Source organism: Schistocerca nitens, chromosome 3 (assembly GCF_023898315.1).
Source record: "Schistocerca nitens isolate TAMUIC-IGC-003100 chromosome 3, iqSchNite1.1, whole genome shotgun sequence".
NCBI lineage: Eukaryota > Metazoa > Arthropoda > Insecta > Orthoptera > Acrididae > Schistocerca > Schistocerca nitens.
Window position 1 is genome coordinate 737,459,190 of NC_064616.1, and position 22,106 is coordinate 737,481,295.

The following is a 22,106-nucleotide window of genomic DNA, read 5'->3' on the forward strand; positions in this document are numbered from 1 at the left end:
TACTATTGCTTCCAGGGTGGTATGAAGGGGGATCCAGTCACTAATGACATCAGAGTGAACTAAAATGCAGACCCCACCAGATGTTATCCCGGGGCAGGCACGGTTCTGACAGAATGCCCGATAGCCACGAAATGTTGGTGAGTGGTCATCACTAGTGCATTTCTTGAAGAGCAAAACAGAATGCAGAATACGAGGAAACAAGAGGATGTACTTCTGGTAGGTGACAATAGTATCTGTTGCAATTCCACTGGATGATCGTGTGGCGAGAGTCAAAGTTAGACATAAAGAAGTCGATAGGAGGTCATGTCACTCGGTCATTGGTCATCACTGACAAGGATGGGGTGACATACATAAATAACATGTCAGACTCAGGTTGCGAGGGGCGAGAGCGCACAATCGGGGACACGGAGGGGGGGCGGGGGGGACTTGTCTCGGAGCTTATGTTTCTTCTTCTCCACTTTAGGAGGTGGAGGAGCGCAGGGCACAGACGGAGTACAGGTGTCTGCAAGATCTGGAATCGAAAGAGAGCAGGCGACCTAAGGAGCACACAGACGGAGCATCTCATGGCCAAATTGTGGTAGGAGGCTTCCAGCCTGAGAGACACCAGGGAGAAGAGTCCTGGGAGGGGGGGAGGGTAGGGGGAACCCCATCGCTGCCAGGTGCTGAAGAAGGGGGAGCAGCTCCTGGATAGGAGGGCATGGGAACTGCAGGGCAATGGGTGGGGAGAGGGAGACAAGGCTGGGGTAAGGAAGAGGAATGAGGGGGAAGGGACGTAACAGAGGCAAAAGCTGAAGAAAGTGACACTGGATGCAGTGTCTCATATTTTTGTTGAGCCTCAGCATAAGATTGGCGATCTAGGGACTTGTACTCTTGGATCTTCTTTTCTCTCTTGTAAGCAGGGCGATCAGGCGAGTGAAGGGAGTGTCTGTCATGACAACTGACACACATGGATGGCGGAACATAGGGACTTCCCTCATGGAGTGGGTGCCCACAGTCACCACACAGAGGATCTGCTGTGCAGTGGGAAGACATATGCCCAAAACACAAGCACCGAAAGCACCTCAGGGGTGGTGGGATGTACGGCTTCATGTCACATCTGTAGCGCATAACCTTGACCTTCTCTGAGAGGGTATCCCCCTCGAAAGCCAGAATGAAGGCGCCAGTATTGATGCAGTTGTCTTTGCAACCCTTCGGCACACATAGAACAAAATAAATGCTGCAGTGCTCCAGATTAGCCCAGAGTTCCTCATCAGTTTGCAGGATGAGGTCCCTATTAAAAAACACTCCCTGGACCATATTCAGAGATTGGTGAGGGGTAATAGACACTGGAACATTGCCAAGAGGATCACAAGCATGAAGAGCGGCAAACTGGGTGGCAGCTTTGATCAACAGGGAACCTGACCACATCTTACCGAGTCACTATACTTCACAAAACTTGACCTTGATATTCTCCACAAAAAAACAATGGTTTTGAGGATGTGGATGTGTCTCCATCCATCCTAGTACAGACAAGGTAGCAGGGAAAGCATTTCATCCCAAAATTGTGAGCCTGGCCCTTCTCCCATGGTGTAGCCAGGAAAGGGAAGGCTGCCAGGTCATACGAAGCAGCATTCAATGATCCTTCACCAATCAAAGAGACAGCCATTTGAGAATGGTCACATTTTTTCAGCTCAATATGCTTCATGTGCTGCCTGGCACGGCGGTCATTGCCAGGACTTCTGATGCTTCAGGAAGACAAGCGACCCCTTCTTGGCATACATGGGGAGGGAGCAGCTCAGGTATCAGTAGTATGATCCCTGTGCCGTCAGGGGGCAGCCAGATGGATACTGACTACATGTGCTGGTGACCTAGCAGGGTGGAGGGGGGGGGGGGGAGGAGCTACAGTGTGGAAGGAAGAGGGGAAGGAAGAGGGGAGACGAATCCACCCCTAGATGCTAGGGAGGGAGTTGTTCCTCAAATAGCTCGCATTAACAACAGAAAATTTGGAAGTGGAGGTCAAAATTCAAGCAGGGACCTAAACTCCAAAAAGGATGAAAGAATAGGAAGAAGGAACAAAATTGTAAGCACCACAGAAACTCGTATAGGCATGCTTATTCAAATACAGAGATACATAAACAGGCAGACTACGGCACTGTGGTCGACAACGCCTATATAAGACAGCAAGTGTCTGGCGCAGTTGTTATATTAGTTACTGCTGCTATAATGTCAGGTATCAAAGATTTAAGTGAGTTTGAATGTGATGTTATAGTTGGCACAAAAGCAGTGGGACACAGCATCTCCGAGGTAGCAATGAAGTGGGAATTTTCCCATATGACCATTTCACAAGTGTACTGTCAGTATCACGAATCCGGTAAAATATCAAATCTCCGACATCATCGTGGCTGGAAAAACGTCCCACAAGAACGGGACCAACAACGACTGAAGAGACTCGTTGAACGTGACAGAAGTGCAACCCTTCCACAAATTGCTGCAGATTTAAAAGCTGGGCCATCAACAAGTGTCAGCGTGCAAATCATTCAATGAAACATCTTCGATAAGGGCTTCTGGAGCTGAAGGACCACTCGTGTACCCCTGATGACTGCACAACACAAAGCTTTGCGCCTCGCCTAGGCCTGTCAACACTGACATTGGACTGTTGATGACTGGAAACATGTTGCCTGGTCAGACGAATCTAATTTGAAATTGTATCGAGTGGATGGACGTGTACGGGTATGGAAGCAACCTCATGAATCCATGGATCCTGCATGTCAGCAGGGGACTGTTCAAGCAGGTGGAGGCTCTGTAATGGTGTGGCGCATGTGTAGTTGGAGTGATATGGGATACGACTCTGACAGGTAACACATACGTAAGCATCCTGTCTGATCACGTGTGTCCATTCATGTCCATTGTGCATTCCGACTGACTTGGGCAGTTCCAGCAGGACAATGCGACACCCCACATGTCCAGAATTGCTGCAAAGTGGCTACATGAACACTCTTCTGAGTTTAGACACTACCACTGGCCACCAAACTCGCCAGACAGGAACATTATTGAGCATATCTGGAATGCCTTGCAACATGCTGTTCAGAAGGGATCTTCACCCCCCTCATGCTCTTATGGATTTATGGACAGCCCTACAGGACTCATGGTGTCAATTCACTTCAGCACTGCTTCAGACATTAGTTGAGTCCATGCCACCTCGTGTAATGGCATTTCTGCATGCTTGTGGGAGCCGTTAACAGTATTAGGCAGGTGTAACAGTTTCTTTGGCTCTTTAGTGTAAATCAGAACACCAAAAGAGGGGAAGGATGGAGCAACAGGGAAGGAGCAAGGATAGGAAGGGAGCTTTTGTTTCATATTCTTCTTGAAGGAAGTTTACCAGGCAAATATTGTTTTTATTGTTAAACCAGTATTAACTTGTACAGTTTCTCTCTTCAGAATTTGTTTGGGTTACATGTGTGACTTCCAAGAAACAAATTCTGCCATTACTACAAAAAGTTGGTAAAACAAACTCAACAGAACTCACTTCAGAAAACAAAATAGTTCTCTGCTTGTGAGAAGCTCCTCTAGTTTTATTCATACAAAATTGGAGACTATTTTTGGTTTTGAGCAACTTCCCTCACACTTTCACTCACTCTGAGGACATTCTCGGGTGATTCATACTATCTGACTTGCTTTATTCATGCAAATCTAAGAATGTTCTTCAAAATTTCGAGTATAAAGTATATTCTCCATTTTACTCATATGATCCAATCTCCGTTAAATGCGACAGCTTTGCGCTACTCTACTGGTAGGGCACATATGCCCACATGGTAGGACTCTACTTGTCGATGTTGGAGACAGTGTGCTCCCCAGGTGTGCAGACTTGTGTGAGGCTTTCTGTTGTTATGAAGAAGTTTGTTTACATTTTTGTGGTGACAAACATGCTTTAGCCATTTCTTCAACTTCTTGAGGGTAGCACAATATGTTTCAGAGTTGATCATTGCACCATAAAGGACAGTTGGGGTTGGGTTATTTGGGGAAGGAGACCAGACAGCGAGGTCATCGGTCTCACCGGATTAGAGAAGGAACCATCCTGGAATTTGCCTGGAGCGAGTTAGGGAAATCATGGAAAACCTAAATCAGGATGCGCGGATGCGGGATTGAATCATCAAATCACACAGAATAACCCCTTCAGAGTCCCAGAAGACTGTCGCCTTGACTTTCAATTTTTTCTTCAGAGATGTGGTGTGGTGCCACTCCATGGATTGCAGTTTTGCTTCAGATTCGAAGTGATGAACCCATGTTTCATCATCTGTGACAAAGTTTGACAAAAAATTGTCACGATCAGCCTCATAACACACAAGCAATTATCCATAGTTTGTCCTTCGTTGCTCTTTACAGTTCCTTTTAGACGGTGAGCAACCCAGCGGGCACATATCTTTGAGTATGCCAAATGGTGGACAAGTGTGCCAACAGTGACGTCCAGTTATACAGCGGGTCATTTGTTTATGATCCTTCTATCACCTCGATTACGAATATTTGTGATGCTCTCGTTTCACGCCAAAAGAAACTCAACAACAGCTCTCTGCTTGGAAGGTACCTACGTTGCAGACACCATTTTGAAGGCTACATATAGTGCTGCCTCATACTGAAACTTCATGAAACTATAGGGGCTGAACTGAGAATCTTTTACAATGTCTCTCAACAAATTCTGCTATTTTTCAACTGAACTTGACTGAGAAAAAGAAGTGTTGCTTTGCTCAGAGAACACCCCTCATAATTCTTACAAGCAAACAATATAATGAACAAAGTATACAATAGGTCTTTTAAAAAGTCTCATCCTTGAGCTTTGTTGCCCTTTTAGTAATTTAATGGAAAGTACGTGGAAAAAAATCAATCTAAGCATCTGTGAACCTGGAATCTGACAGCAGGAACATGACAAATGCACACGATGTCTTTGGAGCAGCACTGTCAGAAATAGTTAGCATCCACGGACTTTTCAAAAAACTGCTTCATTAAGCTTTCAAAATTTGATGGCTCCTGTAACTAGATTTACAGGTATTGCACAACTGATACCAGTTATTAGCAACTAAATATTCAGTTTTAAGGAATGACAGCAGCTTACAGAGCAATATAAACTTTGTTCATATCCACAGCCTGGGTAGGTTTAAAAGGGATGGTCTTCTGTTTACAATGACATTTCCTAATGACAAATGTCCGGATTTTAATGGCAAGTCATTTTTTGCCTGATCTTTACGGTGAATTTTGCAATCCAGGTACTGTAGTGCAGAAAAATATATTTATATTGTGCATATAAAGTAGTATTTACAGCTTTTTAATAATAGGTCACATTTCGATCAACTTCTGTCAAAAATGCATATATTTTTCATATCTTTGAGAAGCCAAGAATAAAAACATGAAAATGTTGTCACTTGAGAATGTTTCAGGTCACAAATAAACACAACAGTTACTACAAAACTTCATTTATCAGGACTGTAGTATATGAGCAGCGTACAGGACTATTATAGACAGGAAGCGTAACACATTAGTTGGTTCACTGACAAGATATTGTTGTATGGGTTCGACAAAACACACGCAAAGCCAAGAAAGACAGCTTGCAATGCACATGTGGTCACACTATTCACTTTGCAAATGCTGTCTGGTTCTACGTGCCAAAAGTAAAGTGCTCCAACACCCACAAATTTCGAGGTTTTGTTCATTATTATGCAGGGAAGTTGTTCAGAATTGACGGGGAAATATTATTTTGTAAACTTTAATGTACAACATTGTAATACTGCCAAAAACAGCAGTTGTGTGTAGAGAAGTGCTGAAAATGACAGCAGACAAACACTTATTTGAGCAGACAGGTCCATCTTCAACTGTGCAATTATTTTTCAAGTACTTGTATGAGATGTGCCCTGAAACACCCCACTGGAGAAGCTGGAGAATCCACACTTCAGTCTGTTGCTGGACAACATGACACTTCCAGTTCCACATGAATCTACACCGAGAAAGAAAGAACTATTTATACGTGTGCTACGAGGTGTTCAAAAAAATACGAATCAGTGTTACTCACCAAAAGTCTGGGTGTCCATACATTAAACCACTGATGTGAGTGGGCATTATGCTGCAAATGATGATGGTGACTCTACAATTGCGATTTTGTTTGAAAATTCTGTGAAGCTACTGTGGCCAGATGGTGTGAACAGAGACTATGTTTTGCTACTAAAACCAGACAGTGCTTCATACATGGATAAAGCAGCCAAGGGGCTTCGAATTCTCTACGCCAGTAAGGTGCACGTCACTTACCTTGCACACTTGTTAACACATAGTTGCAGTATAGGTGTGGTCAGTTTACCCTGTTGTGGACAAATTGACTTTCTGTTGCAAGAAAATCTATGTGAAAGTTCTGCTGTGGGTGCAGAAATTCTAGGAACAAGAACTTTTGCTGCCCTTCGCCCTCAGCCTGTTCTTACATGAATGAGTCTTGGCTTAATGCTGCTGTCTATTACTGCACCAACTACACCAAAATAATGAATCTTTTGTCAGCCTGATAGCAATGAATTAAGTGCTATCAAAACTGTGAAAAAGGTCTTTACAGTTACCTTGTCTGAAAACTTGGCGTACATCATTTACATCAATGCCAACTTTTCAGAAGTAGCAAAAGCCATCACACCTCCAGTGGAATCCTGGATATTCTACAATGTGCAAAATTAGTGACCGTCTTTCTGGAAACGCCACAACACTAGAAGACAATGAACCAAATCTGGCCTGCAGTGACCTTTTCACCTTCAAATATGATGTGGAGAGGAGGTTTCCCAGGTACAAAACTATCCTCAGTGACAATTGTAGATCTTTGAAAATGGAAAACCTGTAAATTCAACTTGTGATCCAGTGCAACTCTGCAGAAATGGGATATTCACACGATGTGTTAACTAATCTGGAATACTTTAAAATAAAGGGCGTGCAATAGTAAAAACATGTTTGTGTGTTTGGATAGGTGTTACTGTTTTCACTGTATTTCATGTTTTCTTCTTTTTCCCAGACACACAAATATTTCAAAAATAAATGCTAATCAGTTTCAAACATTGCAAAAAGTAGATACTGTACTCTGTTAAGAAGTGAATTTTGTTTTACATTGTATATTTTTAAAAACCATCAACAATAATGTTTATTTATGAACTCTTATAATGTCATATTTCATTTTAAGGTCATATTTATATACATTTTAGCTCATGAATACTAGCATAATTCACAGTTTTTTAGTTCATGAAATTGGGGCTGTACTAATGATCATCTCCTCTGTTTCTATCATAATTAATGTTAGTAAGAAATTCATATAAAGTACTAATATTGATATTGTCTGGTGTATGAGACTTACAGCTGTTATCAGTAAAACCTAGAACACTGCCATTGAGTTACCTTAACATATGTACAGCAGTTCTGATTTATTCAACAGCACACATGATTTTTGCAGAAAGAGCTATTTCCTTTTTCCACAATAAAAACTATTAGAAAACTACTTCCATGTGCTAGGATCGGTTATTTTGTTTGTGAGTGCTACAAACTGAAAATAGATGAGCGCAAAATGCTGATTTTTTTCTAAAATAATATATCAATTTCAGATTCAAAAGTGAGACAGTGCTTTCAAATTAAGTTTTCCTTTGTCTTACACCACTTTATTCATATTATTTCACTTTTGTGACATTAATTAATTTTTACTGTTTTTATTCTTAACATAAAAAGTTACCTTACAGTAAATAAAAAAGAAACTAGAGTGAGAAACAGAGTTCATTTGATGGAATTGACCCAACATCCGGTTCCACTCAAAATCCAAAGATCAATGGTGTTCAGGAATACAATATAATACTTTCTTTGCTTACGCTCCAGCATAAATAAATTCATAAAAGAAAAATGTTAAATTGCATCTTTCAACATGCCTCATTTCAATAATACAATAAACATCCACACTCATTTTCAGTTACACAAATATTGTTTGCATTTTTCTTCATGTGGTTGAATCCATCACAGTCAGAATATGGCTTATTACTGGGATCCATCCAGATGCTATGCTAGAAAAATTCTCCAACACGTACTTCAATAGGTCTTCTGCTGTTTCATCATTCTTGTCAACAAGTGCTGAAAGCAAATTAACTTGAACAGTAGTTTTATTTAACAGCCAGGGACTGAAAACTTTCTATAAATGACCAGTTTTAGATTCACATATAATTCATCTTCAGATTTCCCACATTATGGAGTAACTAGTAACTTAGGAACCAAACTGTCTTCACACGTGACGAATGAAGTTTGTGATCCCAGACAGTTGAATAAATTGTAATGGTTAGAAATTTTAAACATTTTTCTTAGTCTCTCACAAACTCAATGTGTCACACAGTACCAACATACACAGCAACAAAAAATTTAAATTTGTTAATACACTCCTGGAAATGGAAAAAAGAACACATTGACACCGGTGTGTCAGACCCACCATACTTGCTCCGGACACTGCGAGAGGGCTGTACAAGCAATGATCACACGCACGGCACAGCGGACACACCAGGAACCGCGGTGTTGGCCGTCGAATGGCGCTAGCTGCGCAGCATTTGTGCACCGCCGCCGTCAGTGTCAGCCAGTTTGCCGTGTCATACGGAGCTCCATCGCAGTCTTTAACACTGGTAGCATGCCGCGACAGCGTGGACGTGAACCGTATGTGCAGTTGACGGACTTTGAGCGAGGGCGTATAGTGGTCATGCGGGAGGCGGGGTGGACGTACCGCCGAATTGCTCAACACGTGGGGCGTGAGGTCTCCACAGTACATCGATGTTGTCGCCAGTGGTCGGCGGAAGGTGCATGTGCCCGTCAACCTGGGACCGGACCGCAGCGACGCACGGATGTACGCCAAGACCGTAGGATCCTACGCAGTGCCGTAGGGGACCGCACCGCCACTTCCCAGCAAATTAGGGACACTGTTGCTCCTGGGGTATCGGCGAGGACCATTCGCAACCGTCTCCATGAAGCTGGGCTACGGTCCCGCACACCGTTAGGCTGTCTTCCGCTCACGCCCCAACATCGTGCAGCCCGCCTCCAGTGGTGTCGCGACAGGCGTGAATGGAGGGACGAATGGAGACGTGTCATCTTCAGCGATGAGAGTCGCTTCTGCCTTGGTGCCAATGATGGTCGTATGCGTGTTTGGCGCCGTGCAGGTGAGCGCCACAATCAGGACTGCATACGACCGAGGCACACAGGGCCAACACCCGGCATCATGGTGTGGGGAGCGATCTCCTACACTGGCCGTACACCACTGGTGATCGTCGAGGGGACACTGAATAGTGCACGGTACATCCAAACCGTCATCGAACCCATCGTTCTACCATTCCTAGAGCGGCAAGGGAACTTGCTGTTCCAACAGGACAATGCACGTCCGCATGTATCCCGTGCCACCCAACGTGCTCTAGAAGGTGTAAGTCAACTACCCTGGCCAGCAAGATCTCCGGATCTGTCCCCCATTGAGCATGTTTGGGACTGGATGAAGCGTCGTCTCACGCGGTCTGCACGTCCAGCACGAACGCTGGTCCAACTGAGGTGCCAGGTGGAAATGGCATGGCAAGCCATTCCACAGGACTACATCCAGCATCTCTACGATTGTCTCCATGGGAGAATAGCAGCCTGCATTGCTGCGAAAGGTGGATATACACTGTACTAGTGCCGACATTGTGCATGCTCTGTTGCCTGTGTCTATGTGCCTGTGGTTCTGTCAGTGTGAACATGTGATGTATATGACCCCAGGAATGTGTCAATAAAGTTTCCCCTTCCTGGGACAATGAATTCACGGTGTTCTTATTTCAATTTCCAGGAGTGTATGATCAAGAATATTGACTTAAAATACAAATAAGTAATTGAGCATGGCTAAAACAAAATATATGATAAATTCAGCCACAGTATCATCTACTAGAACTAGAGGAATGAAGATGAGCAGACCATTTCTAGATGATTAAGAATGAGATAACACCTAACACAAAAGCTTAAAGAATACCAAAGCTATGTCATATTTGGCAAAAATAGAAGACTTGTTATCAGAAACTTTTAACAAATGCTTGTTTGTCAAAATATGAAAAACAATCAGTTAAAACATGTCTTTAGCTATTAGTACTCATGATTTATTAAGTTTGAATAGATCTATTTATTCTTAAATTTAATAAATAAAATTATGATTTTCGCAAAATTTATTTTGTAAATACAGGTTTATTCATACAGTAAGTACCTACAGAGTTTCATAAGACAACTGCGTGGAAAAAAAAGAAAAACAAAAAGACATATACAGTACAAGTATCAGTGGACAGAGCATCTCTCCAAGTTCAAGTTCAGAATCATAAAACATGACATGGTGTAGTTGCAGAGTGCATCATTTGGGGGCAGGTGTGTCAGAACATGGTGTACTATAAAGAAATGTGTGCATTTTGTATTCTTGAATTTGATAAATGTTATTCAGTTGTGATGGTTCAGCAAAGCTTTTATACCAAATATCATGTAAAAGCTTCAACAAACAGAACAATCCAAAGGTGGTACAACACATTCCATGTGAATGCCTGCTTATGGGGTGTGAAGAAAACAAGCCAGCTGGAACTGTCAGCAGAGATTGTACAGGGTGTGTGGGAATCGTTCACCAGAGGCCCAAAGAAATATACAACATGTACAAGCAGAGAACTACAAATACTACAGTCAACTGTTCTGCTCATTCCTACACAGATGTCTGTGTATAAAGCAATTCTGACTGAAGTTATTATGAGCCCTGACTACTTGAGACAAACCGCTTCATTCCAACTATTGCAACAACACACAGTGGTTAGCAGAGGAAGACAGTTTTTCACAGAAGTTGGTTTTCAGTGACGAAGCTACGTTTCATGTGTTTAGAGGCATGTCATGATGTTTACATTTGGGGCACAGAAATCCACAAGAGATGGTGCAACGCATTTGCCATTCAGCTAAATTTAACAATTTTTGTGCCACAGTCTCTTCAAAAAGATTATGGTCCATTTTTCTGTGCAGAGAGAACTGGACTGGTTTCATGTACCTCGGCACACTGCAGCAACAGCTTATGCCACAATTACAGAAAGACAATGGAGACTTCATTTTGCAACAAGACTGTGTCCCACCACCCTTTCTTTCAGCCACTCACGATTACCACAATGTCGAACTGTCTCAGTGCTGGATTCGACATGCTTCCCATCATACTCTCCTCCTCTTCAGTGGCCCCACAGTCAACTGACTTAGTCTGCTTGTGTGTGATTTCTTATTGAGGGTTTATGACAAAGACATTGAATAGGATTGTGGAGAAGAGAAGTTTGTGGCACAACTTTACTAGAAGAAGGGATCGATTGGTAGGACATGTTCTAAGGCATCAAGGCATCACAAATTTAGTATTTGAGGGCAGTGTGGAGGGTAAAAATCATAGATGGAGACCAAGAGATGAATACACCAAGCAGATTCAGAAGGATGTAGGTTGCAGTAGGTACTGGGAGATGAAGAAACTTGCACAGGGTAGAGTAGCATGGAGAGCTGCATCAAACCAGTCTCAGGACTGAAGACCACAACAACATGACAAAGACCATGCATGCCTGCCTCCACTGCCACTTAATTTGCAAGAGCTACAAGGAAGTATAATTAATGTGGTCACTGATATTTACCCTGATGGGTCAGGACGTGTAGGACACATGTTTGACTATCACACTGGCATTTGCCATGTAGCATGTGGTGCCCATATTGTGTACCTGCAATGCAAGTTAAAAATTTGGAGAGATTCTCTATCCACTGTGTGTTTTCTGCATATCTTGTAATTTTCGGGCAGTCATCTTCTGAAACCCCACAAGTATTTATGAATAACCCAAAATATTGGAACAGTCATTTCATGGTAGTCATAGTGGCTCTTCTTGGCAAATTGTGGCAGTGAAATAAATGGAAAACTAAATAAAAAATTATGTCTATTGTCTTTATAACATTTTTATTATGCAATGCACATTTTGAACACTCTCAATCTCGGGCTTTCCCCACATTTGTGTACCTACCCATTAACTGACTTATCACGATTTTCATAAATCATATGCACGCAATGTGGTCCTTTGGAATTAGTTTGTAGTATGACCTATACTTTGATTAAAATAACTTTGTGATTGGCTTTCTAGGGCATTGAGTGGTAGAGGTCAGATGTCAGCCAATCACAGTTCTTTCTTAAATGCCACATGCTTCTTGTGTCACCTGTTATGTAGGTACATGCAGCATTTTGTCTAGTGTGGCTGGCTGTACACTGGAAACACTGCCGCATCCCTCCCCCCCCCCCCCCCCCCCTCCCCACAACCACTGAAATCTGCAAATCATAATTTTAATCACAGTATAATGTCATGAAATACATATAACTTCACTCCTTAATCATAATTAAAGTCAGTTTCCATTCCGGGAGCTCATTTTATGTTTTCTGTCGCAGAAGACAAATTTGCTTCAAAGTATACTATCAGACTACTACTATATTTCAAATTAACAGCATAACTATGTGATAGCATTCATGGATGAGTTTATTCAGGGGCTACCTTAGATACCATGTTGCTTACTGTGCACATATTCTCAACATAATACTGAGTGTATCATCATTATAGTCAAAATATAGCACTCATAGTTCAAAGGAATGTGTTTGAAATTGCTGCCTGGCCATCCTGATTTCCTTTCCATGGTTTCTACTAAACAACCTCAAGCAAATGGTCTGATAGCTCCACTTCCCCCTAAAGATACACACACACTGAGTAAATCACACATTTTGCCTAAAATTTCTCATGGTAAATGGGACTCGACTGTGCAATGAAATTTCACATCTGCCTAGTCTCCACAAATGCATCTCCACGTTATCTGGTGGTTGTACTCTGCATAGCAACAAGCATTGAACATGTTAGTATGGCAAGGGACATAGGTTGTGTTTTTGTGAACATCTGAGCATTAGCTTTGGTTAGAGACAGACAAGAAAGCTTATTAACTTGCTGTTTTGGTTGAAATTATCAACCTGCCTAAGGTATACTCCTTTTCAGTCATTCATACTGAGTAAAATCCTTTAACATATTTCCAGCAAAGATATTGTTTGCAGTCTAAGATTCTTTCACTGACAAGAATTCACAGTTTTGCAGTGATCTCAAATTCATGCCATGTTTGGCTAAAGTAGTTGTCTTGTTATCACATACTTCTAACACAGGTTTCCTACCAAAATATATAAAAAAAATGAGCCATATCAGATATGTGATCATTTGTACTCACACAGACAATTCACTTATTTACCTGAGTTTTAAAAAAGATGTTATCGACTTTTGGGTGAGGAATGGCAGTACTTCTGAATAGATTCAGATATTTATGAAAGCATATTGTAGCAAGAAAATGACAAATTTAGAAAGAACCAATGTGGAAACTGCATATTAAAAACTTCCGTTAACAAGACAGCTGCTGAAAGGTTTAAAGAACATGCGATTCTCATTTCAAACAGGTATCCTATTCATAAAATTATAGTTGGTAGTGGCTTCAATCTATCATCAATATGTTGGTGAAAATATATGTTTAAATTTAGTGGCAGGCATAAACTGTCATCTGAAATTATGCTAAATGCTTTCTCCAAAAATTATTTTGAGTAAATAGTTCAGGAGCCAACTCAAAGTGTAAATGGTTGTGACAACACAGCTTCCCCTCTTGGCAACATGGCAACAAATAATCCTGAACAAATATGGGGTATCACGGCGGATACAGGGATTAGTGACCACAAGGTCATTGCAGCGAGACTGAGTAGCTTACACTATGATCAAAGGTGTCCAGACACCCCCAAAAAACATACTTTTTCATATTAGGTGCATCCTGCTGCCACCTACTGCCAAGTACTCCATATCAGCGACCTCAGTAGTCATTAGACATTGTGAGAGAGCAGAATGGGGCACTCCGTGGAACACACAGGCATTGAACGTAGTCAGGCGATTGGGTGTCACTTGTGTCATACATATATACGTGAGATTTCCACACTTTAAACATCCCTCGGTCCACTGTTTCCAATGTGATAGTGGGTCCACTGTTTCCAATGTGATAGTGAAGTGGAAACATGAAAGGACATGTACAGCACAAAAGCGCACAGGTCGATTTCGTCAGTTGATGGACAGAGACCGCCGACAGTTGAAGAGGGTCGTAATGTATAATAGGCAGACATCTATCCAGACCATCACACAGAAATTCCAAACTGCATCAGCATCCACTGCAAGTACTATGACAGTTGGGCGGCAGGTGAGTAAACTTGGATTTCGTGGTCAAGCGGCTGCTCATAACCCACACATCACACCAGTAGTTGCCAAACGACACCTCGCTTGGTGTAAGGAGCATAAACATTGGACGATTGAACAGTGGAAAAACCTTCTGTGGAGTGACGATTCACGGTACGCAATGTTGCGGTCCGATGGCAGGATGTGGGTATGGCGAATGCCCTGTGAACGTCCTCTGCCAGCGTGTGTAGGGCAACAGTAAAATTCGGAGGTGGTGGTGTTATGGTGTGATCATGTTTTTCATGGAGGGGGGGGGGGCAGCATGCACCCCTCATTGCTTTGCATGGCACTATCACAGCACAGGCTTACACTGATGTTTTAAGCACCTTCTTGCTTCCCACTGTTGAAGTGCAATTCATGGATGGCGACTGCATCTTTAAACTTGATCGAGCACCTGTTCATAATGCATGGGCTGTGGTGGAGTGGTTACATGACAATAACGTCCCTGTAATGGACTGGCCTGCACAGAGTCCTGATCTGAATCCTATAGAACACCTTTGAGATGCTTCGGAACGCCGACTTTTTGCCAGACCTCACCGACCAACATTGATTTTTCTCCTCAATGCAGCACTCCAGAAGAATGGGCTGCCATACTCCAAGAAACCTTCCAGCACCTGACTGAAAGTATGCCTGCGAGAGTGGAAGCTATCATCAAGGCTAATGACGGGCCAACACCATACTGAATTCCAGCATTACCAATGGAGGGCACCACGAACTTTTAAGTTATTTTCAGCCAGGTGTCCAAGGTGCTTTTGATCACATAGTGTATAAACCAGATCCACCAAAAATAAATGTAAACTATATCTATGTGAAACAGCAGATAAAAATTTGTTTACCAGCTTCCTAAGATGGTTCAAATGGCTCTGAGCACTATGGGACTCAACATCTTAGGTCATAAGTCCCCTAGAACTTAGAACTACTTAAACCTAACTAACCTAAGGACATCACACACATCCATGCCCGAGGCAGGATTCGAACCTGCGGCCGTAGCAGTCGCACGGTTCCGGACTGCGCGCCTAGAACCGCGAGACCACCGCGGCCGGCGCTTCCTAAGAGAGAGTCTCCATTCCTATGTATGAGTAGACCAGATGCGGTATAAATTCAAAGAAATAGTATCAACAGCAACTGAGAGATTTATTCCAAATGAATTAATAACCGATGGGACAGAGCTCCTGATACGTAAAACAGGCCGTAACTCTGTTGCAGAAGCATTGAAAAACATCAAGTGAGATTTATAAGATTTATCTCCACGACTGATGATGTTTTACAGAAGCTCAAAATTTAGTGTGGACTTCAATGTGAGCTGATTTTCATTGTTTCCACAATGAAATTCTGTCTCAGAATCTGGCAGAAAATCAAAGAGATTCAAGTCATATGTAAAGTACACCAGCAGCAAGACACAATCAATATCTTTACTGTGTGACAGTAATGGTAATATTACCGATGACAGTGCCACAAAAGGAGAGTTACAAAACACAGTTTTCCAAAATTCCTTCGTCAAAGACAGCAAAATAAATATTCCAGAATTTGAAACAAAAACAGCTGGAAACATAAGTAATTTAGAAGCAGATACCATCAGAGTAGTAAAGAAACTTAAATTACTTAATATAGGAAAATCTTCCAGTACAGTGTGTACACCAATAAGTTTCCTTTCAGAGTATGTTGATATAATAGCTCCATACAACTGCTCGATTAGCAATAGATCCATACCTAAAGACTGGAAAGTTACCAATGCCACACGAATACCCAAGAAAGGAAATAGAAGTAATCCATTGAATTATAGACCCATATCACTCACCTCAATTTGCAGTAAGATTTTGGAATATGTATTATGTTAAAACATTGTTAATTACCTTGAAGAGAACAATCTATTGACATGTAATCAGCACAGATTCAGAAATTGCTGTTCTTATGAAACACAACTATCTCTGTACTCACATGAAGTACCGAGTGCTATCGACAGGGGATCTCAAATTGATTCCATGCTTCTAGATTTCCAGAAGGTTTTTCACACCGTTCCTCACAAGCTGCTTCTAATCAAACTGCCTGCCTATGGAATATCATCTCCATTGTACAAATGGATTCATGATTTCCTGTCAGAAAGATCACAGTTCATAGTAATTGATGGAAAGCCACTGAGTAAAACAGAAGTGATATCTGGTGTCCCCGAGGAAGTGTTGTACACCCTCAGATGTTCCCAATCTATACTCACAATTTGGGAGACTATGTGAACAACATACTTACATTGTTTGCAGATCATGCTATCATTTACAATCAAGCAATGTCTTCAGAAGATCAAAACCAATTGCAAAACGATTTAGACAAGATATCTGTATGGCATGAAAAGTGGTAATTGACTCTAAACCATAAGAAGTGAGAGGTCAGACCACATGACTACTAACAGTAATTGTTTGGTTACATGATAAATCACACAAATCGGAAGGCTGTCAATTTCACTAAATTATTAATAACAATACAATTATTAATAACCTGAAATGGAATGAACACACAGAGGATGCTGTGGGGAAGGCAAGCTACAGGCTGTGTTTTATTGGCAGGGCACTTGGAAGCTACAACAGATCTACTAAACAGATTGCCTACACTATGCTTGTCCGTCCTCTTCTGGAGTATTGCTGCACAGTACGGGATCCTTACCAGGTAGGATTGACGTAGGACATGCAAAAAGTTCAAAGAAGAACAGCTCATTTTGTATTATTGCAAAATAGGGGAGATTGTGTCAGGGATACGATAAGTGAGTTGGGGTGGCAATCATTAAAACACAGGCGTTTCTCATTGTAGTGAGATCTTTTCATGAAATTTCAATCACCAGCTTTCTCCTCCAAACGTGAAAACATTATGTTGATGTCCACCTACAGAGGGAAAAATTATCATTGCAATAAAACAAGAAAAATCAGAGTTCACGAGGAAAGATTTAAGTGTTTGTTTTTTTGGATGCTGTTCAAGAATAGAATGGTAGAGCGTGAGTGTGAAGGTGGTTCAATGAACCCTCTGCCACACACTTAAGTATGAACTGCAGAGTAACCATGTAGATGCAGATTCATGTGTTAATTATGATGGTATGCAACACCCATGGAGATGCTACAGTGAAATGGATTACCATCAAAACAAATCATATATACCAATATTTAACAGCTATCTCAGTAAACCATCATGCACACACAGCTCATGAGCTAGATACTTGTTCTTGCAACTAAGCAAAAATGAAACAGTGATAAAATAATTACCAGTTTGCACAGCCACACAGAATCTGACAGCCACTGACTGATGACAGAGTAATTTTTCATCTTTTCCATTTCATCAATCTGAAGAATATTGATGAATGAGACTAAAAGCGTCAGGAAAGCAACCAAAGTAACAGCAGTATTACTATCTGCAGAATACTCTTCTAGCATGTTCTGGGATCATTAACTGAAGTGTCAAGTATCATGTTGAAGTCAGACACCAAGATCTGTAACTTGGAACCAATAACGAAACAAAAGGTGCAAAGGTCATCATGGTCACAAAGTGTCGCCACAGGCACAGTATATTTTTTGGACGGAGCCCATTTCCACTGCACGTATGTAATGGCAGGCAACCACTAGTGGGGTCTTTCTGAGTGCCTGCTGCTAAATGCTACCTTGTTCTTACTCATGAAGTGCCTACTCTGACAGCTAAATAAGAGATCTCAATTTTATGTGGAAAGTTTTAATAACATGATTTTGTGCTCTGAAAATTCTACAGCTTGGGTGAGCTTGATGTTTTTCTTTCTAATGTTAAACACTAGCTACAATACTATTCTTTAACAAACTGTGCTTCAGCCCAGCCAAGGGTTTTTGGTGGTGATGAGGTTGGATTTCATATGCGCATCTTTCACTACTTCATTGCAGAGTCAACTATCTTGGAATTTTTAAAGTGATAACAGATTCAACACAAGCACCAACAGAAGCAACTCCCAGCTAAGTAGTAGTAGTAGTAGTAGTAGTAGTAGTAGCAGCAGCAGCAGTCAATACAGCACTACAGCTACAACATACACAAGCTAACACTCCCCAACATGATTTGCCTCTTTTGCTGATGCCAAAGAAAATTTAGCATTTTATACACACCATGTCAAGTAACATTTAGTTGTTCTAAAGGTAGAAGATCACTATGCGGCTTTTGCTTGTTGTACATAGAGTCGAAAATTTTCCGCCTTCTTAGGAAGTAGATCCTAAAAAAATGTCACTTGGATAACTATGTAATTTCCTGGAAATCTATTGCACTCAGAAATATCATATAACATCACCATCTCCATCAATGTCAATCAATCATGTTATTCTTATCAGGAACAGATGACTGATTTTGTGACTTTGTTGCAAATCTTTGCAACCTGCCTTATGTCAAAACATCGATTCAAAATGCAGCAGCAAAGTTTGAAACTGATGTTTGAAAGAAAACCCGAGAGATCTCAGACTGTGCAATGTAATAGTGACAACCCAAGTGTCTGAAACCCAACAACCAGATGACCAACTAACATAATTGATTCCAGAGGTAGCCCAGACCCTATACCATCACAGCACTGTAAATCCTCACAAACACTATCAATGACTATGTATTCAAATCTGTCATGATTGTCTTGCAAGTACTCCAAGTTACAATTATATCTAAACCTTTACTGCCAATGTTAAACATTCACATCACTGAGATCATTGTTCAGCACGTGATAAACGAGGACATGTTGCCTTAGTTTGCTGCAGCAATTGTGTTATGATCAAGTGGGCGGTTAACAAGCACACCTTTCTTTTTACTAGTGTTTATTTTTTACTAGTGTCTATTGCATGTCTGCTTTTCCAGGAATTGGCAAACTTTATTTTATTATTTAACTTTGTGCTGGATGCCACTTTGACACCACAGATATTAATGTAACCTGAGGGAGAGAAGTTGTGTGCAGCATCTGTCTATTAACCATGTAAACTATGTTTGCAAGGTAAAGGCAAGGGCTAGTTGCCACACGAAAGCTTGTGCAGCATTATGCCACACTGCCCAGTGACTTACTGTAACCAGCAATGATTCTGCATGCAGCATATGTGACATTAGTGGCAGCCAACACACAACAAATCTGCTTTGGCACATTACTATTGACTATGTGGCCAGGCTGGGAACCAAATCAATGAGTCATGAAGTCAGCACCTGCTGTAGTGTTGGCTTCTGCAGTGAGGCCGCCACTGCTAAACTGTCACCCTGATAGGACTGCCTACTTGAGGATCCAGTCACAGCACTTATAGGCTGAGGGTTGATCTGAGGCCCTCACAGCCACCAAGCCAATGGGTACCTGACACCATCAGACGCTGCCAGCCAAACACTGGAGTGGTGTTTGCACTGCAGATGTCTGTGCTCTCGTCAATCGGCACAGCTACACTGCCTACATTCATAATAGGCATACCAATTTGTCACGCCCACTCCTGACAGAGCTACGCTGTCCGGTGAGGAAAGCTAATGTCACACCACAGCCTCTACAAGTGGTATCAGAAGTACTGGTAGAGACTAGAACGGCAGTTCGATGTCTGCACTGAAAAAGGGCAACATTGTTAGCAGCAGTACAGCGGCAGTGTTTAACAGGAGGACCCAAGTTCTGTTCAAAAACTTCTGGAACTATATCCACAAAAATTTTCTACGCTTACCTTTTACTTATTGTGCATGGTCTCCTTTGAAATACTCTCCTCCACAATCGATACACTGCTCCCAATGGCATTTCCACTTTCAAAAGCAGTGCTCTTGCTGGAAGTGCTGTCTGAGAATTTTCTTTTATGTCGGCCACTGTTGCAAATCTTTGCCTTTCAACATCATAACAGTAGACCCATGTCTCACCAGTTACATTCTCTTAAGGAACATCTTGTTCTCATTTGCGCACTCCAGAAGCTCTTCACAAATTGCGAGGTAAAAGTCTTTCTGGTCTTGGCTCATGAACCGTCGGACGAACTTGGCAGCCACACAATGCATTCCAAGATGCTCTGTAACGATTTCATGATATGATCAAACTGAAATGTTTTCTTCTGCAATCTCTTGGACCGTTAGTCTTCAATTTGCATGCACAATTTCGTTGACATTTCTGACATGAGCATTGTCAGTAGAGATCAATGGACATTCTTAATGAGGGTCATCTTTAGGAACTTCTGTCTGGCCATTTTTAAACCATGTGAATTGTGCTTAACACTGAGTACAGCTTAAGCACTCATCACCGTAGGCTTCCTACTTCATTTTGTGTCTCTTTGTAAAGGCTTTCTTGAATTTCACACAAAATTTAATGCAGAAGCATTGCTCCTCTAATTCAGCCATCTCGAAATTCGCAAACTGTGCAACACAACATTCTACTCAATACAGCATTGAACAATAACTAACAAACATACAACAATGAAATGCCCAGCAGTTACACATTAAACACAGATGTGTGCAGAGATGCCAATCACATTTCACTCCAACACACCAATGGTGCGAAATTACAAGTGTTCTGGAATTTTTTGGAAAGACCTCGTAAGTGCCAGCTTGCGGTACATGGAAGGAGCCTCTGCAAATGACTGCTGTAGAGAGAACAAAATCAGGCGTATCTTGGAAAAGTTGAACAAGTATCAATGGCTAATCTTCCTACCACCGAGAAACATTGGAGAAAACTGGCAAATTCACAAAAGTGGACCTCTTCAAGACCAAAAATTGTGATTACTTCATTAAATATTGAGGGAATGCCGCAAGAGAAAAGTCTTACTGTCACACAAGTGCAAACAAAATTCATGGAACATTTTAGTATGGGAAGAAACACGCAAAGGGATAAACATCTGAAGACCAAAAATTGAAGACATAAAGAGGTATTAGAACATCCTCATGAAAAATATGGTAGTGCTACTTTTGTAAGTCCAGATACAAAGATTAAGTCAACAAGCATCACAGAGACAAACAACATCGAAGCTTTAACAACTGAGCGCCAGTTGTGTACTACTACATCAGTGTGCAAACCACTTAACACTGATCGTATCTTCGATAAGCCAAATAACTTTCATAACCAAAACATCAAGACTGTACTGGGAGACGTACTGGGGATGTAGCTCAACTGATAAAAATCAGGAAGAACTAGAAAGTTGAACAGGCAGAGGGAGACTTAAGCTTTTTTCTTTTTATCCTAAACTAAGAAAATCATTTAATAGCAGCAGATTGCAGAGAGGGTATAATCCTGATATCATCTTCATCACTGAGAACACTGCTCACCATGTTAGAAAAACAACATTGCCCTATAACTTTTACAGTTTCTGGAGTTGTCCAAGTAGAAAGTGAACCTTTGGATAAAGTTTCAATGACCAAGAACATAGTAACATTATGTTGAGACAAATATAAACACAAATATCGTGGATGAAACCAGTAGCAGAGTCATTAACATTCTTCACAATCTTAGCATGAGACAGATGGTCAACAAAGGTAATAAAAACTTCAGTAATCAGTTATGTTGTTACAAATATACACAAGGAACTCTGTGTAGTACATGTTAATGATCTTTGACCACTTAAAATTAAAATTTGCATTGGATAAACTCATCACACAGCAGGCATACAAAAAATTTCTTTCTAAATCCAAAATTCAAGATTTTTCAGTGGTATTGTCAGAGCAAAGCTGGGATAAAGTGTGTAAAGAAAATTATGTATAAGCAAAATTATCTAAGTTCTGTACAATATTTAAACTGTAGTTTGAGCAGTCATTTCCAAAAGTATCCTAATCACCAGCAATGACAAATGAAAATGAGTATAAGAAAGTACTCAATATACCATGAAATATCTCAGTTCCATAAGAAGAACG

General features: G+C 41.3%; 1 protein-coding gene across 1 annotated transcript in view; it reads right to left on the reverse strand.

Moving 5' to 3' along the window:
- Positions 1-7,049: 7,049 nt before the first annotated feature.
- Positions 7,050-22,106, reverse strand: part of LOC126248712 (steroid receptor RNA activator 1) — a 61,719-nt gene continuing 46,662 nt past the window's right edge. Inside the window, exon 4 of the mRNA XM_049950011.1 lies at positions 7,050-8,100. Within this exon, the coding sequence (XP_049805968.1) occupies positions 7,970-8,100 (131 nt within the window). The 3' untranslated portion in view covers positions 7,050-7,969. The remainder of the gene's footprint in view (positions 8,101-22,106) is intronic.